The sequence below is a fragment of the Geospiza fortis genome, unplaced genomic scaffold (genome assembly GCF_000277835.1).
Source record: "Geospiza fortis unplaced genomic scaffold, GeoFor_1.0 scaffold333, whole genome shotgun sequence".
Taxonomy (NCBI): domain Eukaryota; kingdom Metazoa; phylum Chordata; class Aves; order Passeriformes; family Thraupidae; genus Geospiza; species Geospiza fortis.
The window spans coordinates 1,666,397-1,670,203 of record NW_005054347.1 but is presented as its reverse complement, the minus strand read 5'-3'; the positions used below and the strand labels follow the sequence as shown (position 1 = coordinate 1,670,203).

Here is a 3,807-nt window from a genome sequence, read left to right as displayed (position 1 = left end):
GGAATGCATCCAAAGCAGTGCAAAAACACCATCTGGACTCATCAGTTGAGTTATTTACTTCCGGCAATCTATTTTCTGTTTCAGGGCCAGCAGTTTTAGCATTGAAACATACAAATTTCAGCTAGAATACGAGATTTGAAGCACTTCAGATATGCAACTGCAATACATCACCAACAGCCTCTTCATCATCTGATTCTGGGCCTTTTTTTCTTTTCCTTTTTGCCTGAACTCTAATAACTAATGCTGACTAAGGACTAAATAACCTCAGCCAGACCAGCAACGACTTTGACTGCAAGAAGATCAAAAGCAGCATGGCCAGCAGGTCAAGGGAGGTGATCTTTAAATGTCCCTTCCAACCCACACCATACTAGGACTCTATCATTAATTTGCTGATACATATATCCATGGCTACTAAGCAACATCTGTCACAGATTTCAAGGAGAACTTGAAAAAACTGGCTGTTTATTCAGCTTCATGGCCAGTTTTCATGGTAACAAAGAAGTATTTTCATTCAAGAAATGTAACAAGGGCATATTCACAGCTATTTATAGATCAATTACATGGCCATAATCACCTCTCCCACCATCTTCTTCAGAGAGAAAGCACATCCTACCATTTCTCCCATGATCTACAGTCAGGCTGTCTTACAGCACATTAACTTTGGGGAAGGTAACCATCCTCACCAGTCCTTCTAAACACTTAATGGTTCTGCTGCCTCAGTGTTCACGTCTCATTACTGGATCCCACAACATTATCTCACCAACTCCTTAGCTGTTCCTTCTGCACACCTATGCTGCTTTTCCTCTTGCCACCCCCCTTCATAGGGGCCTCAGAGTGCGCATCTCCAGGAAGCCAAGAGAGCCCAGCTACCCCTGCCCTCCTTACCTGTGGTTTGGGTTCATACTGTTGCTGAAGCATCTCTGCCACTTTGTTTTCAAAGGCACAGAGCTGTGTGTAAACTTGGTGCAGAAAGGCCTCACGCTTCGTCTCATCCAGCTGACAGCCCTGGAACAGTACCTGGCCCAAGGACACACATGTCAGGCATCAAGTTAAGGTTTTATAGGCACACAGGAACACAGTTTTGCACAGTGAAGGTCAAACACATCCCTGACAAACACAGGTACAGCACAGGCCACTTCTCTCTGTTCCTGTTCAACAACTGCCCGTGAGCAGTGGTACCCCACGGCACTTGCTGTGCATCCCACAGCAGGCACTTACAGGACACTTTGGGAAATCTCCTTCTTGGGCAAGAAACTTCTGCTTCACTTGACTTTCTCCAGGATAAGTAGTTATTAGGGGAAAGTGATGTGGGATCACTGTTAAAAACCATTAACTGTAGCCTGATGCTTCTAAGGAAGGCCTGTTTGTTCTAATCTACCTTACCTATAGACTGACCAAACTATCTTCCAAGGGGAACAGCAAATTAAAATAAAGAAAAGAAACAATTAGAGTGGACATTACAAGAGGCTGAGTGATGTGACAGGGTAAGCCTGCCACCACAGAAACTCCCCAGGGTGACAGGCATGACACCTGTGTTTACAGATGTCACCCTGGTACAGGCAATCCCTATCCACAACCAGACACAAAGAGGATACAACATGCAGACAAAGACCTCAGCAGATGGTGGGGTGCTGCATGTTACCCACATCCCTCAGCCTCACATGGGCAAGACCTCACTGTGACACAGGAGAAATAAATGATCACCACAGAGTCTTTCCTGGATGAGCAATACATACACACATACACCTTTTCCTCCATAAAAGAAACAGAATTATCCATTTGTTCCCAGAAATGACAATTCATGGCCTCATATACAAAGTGGGAATTTAGAGAGGTTCAAAGAAGAAAAACGTAGCAACTTCAGAGTGCTCAATACAGTGCAAATAGGGGAGACACTGAGGCACAGCATGATGGTCTGCAGGACTGCTGGACAAGATGACACATGAAACATCAATGGCAAATGGAGAAATTCCTGCTACACTTACTCCAGTAGCACCTCAGAACAGACCAAAGTGATGGCTACACTTCTCAGGTACAAAACAAACCCTGGCAGAAGGCTTAGGCAGGGAGGGCTGGGGAAGGGGAGGCAGGGAACAAGCACAGACTAACAGGCTCCTCCTGTTACCACACACTTCCCCTGGTATTAGCAAAGGGATGAAATTCACCACCATAAACACATAAGTTATGTGAAAATACTGAAAGGTGGAAGAGATCAAGGATGAGCTTCAAAAACAACACTGGCCCCATAAACCAGACTCAATTTATTAAACAGACCTGCCATGACACAAGTACAATCTCACTGATAAATCTCAATACTGGGGCTGACTGCTCCCTCCAGCAAGAAGAAGCATATTCAGACCAGTGCAAAAAAACCAAGGTTTGTAGGAAGAGGCGATTATCTTTGAATTAACCACTGCTACAGAGCTGGAATAGGGAGACAAGCTTTTGGTCATACAAGCTCTTCTTGAATGCTTCAAGCTAATTAAAACAGGCAAAAAGAATTAATCGACAGAAATTAAAAACAAAAACAACCCCCAAACAACAAAACAAGAACAACAACAATAAGCACACATTCGACATGAGGCAAACATTCCCTGTGGCCCAATTCTAAGATCATGCCTGAGGGCAGCATTCTCCAGAGAAACCTCTGCTTCTTTCCCAGGAAGGAGAAGTTGCTCACACACACTTCTGCATCATGCCAGGCCATGTGTTTTAGTGAGACAAGCCTGCAGTACAACAGACAGCAGAGCCCAGCTGCCACCTGCCCCATTTCCCTTGTGCTCACAGGACACCTGCACAGTACAGCTCACGTCTCACGCCGTGCCAAGGGAGAGCCTGAACTTTACCTGGTGGGACTGCAGGCCAATGATGGAGGAATACACCTGGATGGTGACAAAGATTTCTGGCTGGTAGATAATGTCTGAACCGGGGATACGAAAGGGTCTTAACAATCCCACCAAGCATCGGGAAAGGGCATGAAACACTTCATCAAAAATTATCTCCCCCGTTGAGTCATCCTACAGAAACAGAGAAAGGGAACAGCTTTTTCATCTCCTAGGACCTTCAGTCTCACTGGTGGCTGTCCCACTGCGCAGAGTCAAACGCAAACATCCTTCTGCAATGGCAGCTGGATTAAAGTGACAACTCCTGTAAACAGCAGTCACACATTAAGCATCCAATGGAGAAACAGGACTTGCCATTAAGTTCCCAGCCAGGGGCACAGCCTGGCTCCCTCTCAGGAAAAGCAAAACTTCTGCAAAAGCTCAGGCTGACACTGACAGCAATAAACCTTTTCTCAGCAAATAGAAATGGGTTTCTGTTTTAATGCAGAACACTCCAGAGAGAGGCAGTTTCTGCTCTTACCACAATCCCCGTGGAAGGGCTCAGATCAAGCTCGATCACAAATCGGTACTGGCGGGCCAGGAAGGTGACCCGTGTAGAGGGCACGAGGAGGTAGGGCCTGGGCTGGACCGGCTCGTCTGGCTGCCACCCGTTAGGCAGGATGCTGAGAACATCAAGCTCATTTTCTGACTTTACCTGCCAGAACAAGCAAACGGCACATGAGAGAACATCAAGCCACACCAAAGGAAGACTCAGAGAAAGGAAAGGGGCTCAAGTGCCCTGCAGGGTGCAGGTGCTGCTGGGCGGTGCAGCAGCAGCAGCGGTGACACCGTGCAGCCCTGAGCACCAACTCACCAGCTCGGGCTCGGGCACGGCCCGGATGACCTGGTGCAGGCGGCTGAGCACCCAGGCGAGCCGCACGTTGCGGGAGATGCGATAGTCCTTCTTCATCAGGAGGACCACGTG

General features: G+C 47.2%; 1 protein-coding gene across 2 annotated transcripts in view; it reads right to left on the bottom strand.

The window, feature by feature from the left end:
• The window catches only part of SZT2 (SZT2 subunit of KICSTOR complex), a 52,434-nt gene extending 48,633 nt beyond the window's left edge, over positions 1–3,801 (bottom strand). For both annotated transcript variants that reach the window (XM_014307889.1, XM_031058679.1), the window contains exons 1-4: positions 3,697–3,801; positions 3,364–3,537; positions 2,847–3,017; positions 886–1,017 (exon numbers count right to left, since the gene is read on the bottom strand). In XM_014307889.1, coding sequence (XP_014163364.1) covers positions 886–1,017; positions 2,847–3,017; positions 3,364–3,537; positions 3,697–3,792 — 573 coding nt within the window. In that variant the 5' untranslated portion in view covers positions 3,793–3,801. The remainder of the gene's footprint in view (positions 1–885; positions 1,018–2,846; positions 3,018–3,363; positions 3,538–3,696) is intronic.
• Positions 3,802–3,807: the final 6 nt, after the last annotated feature.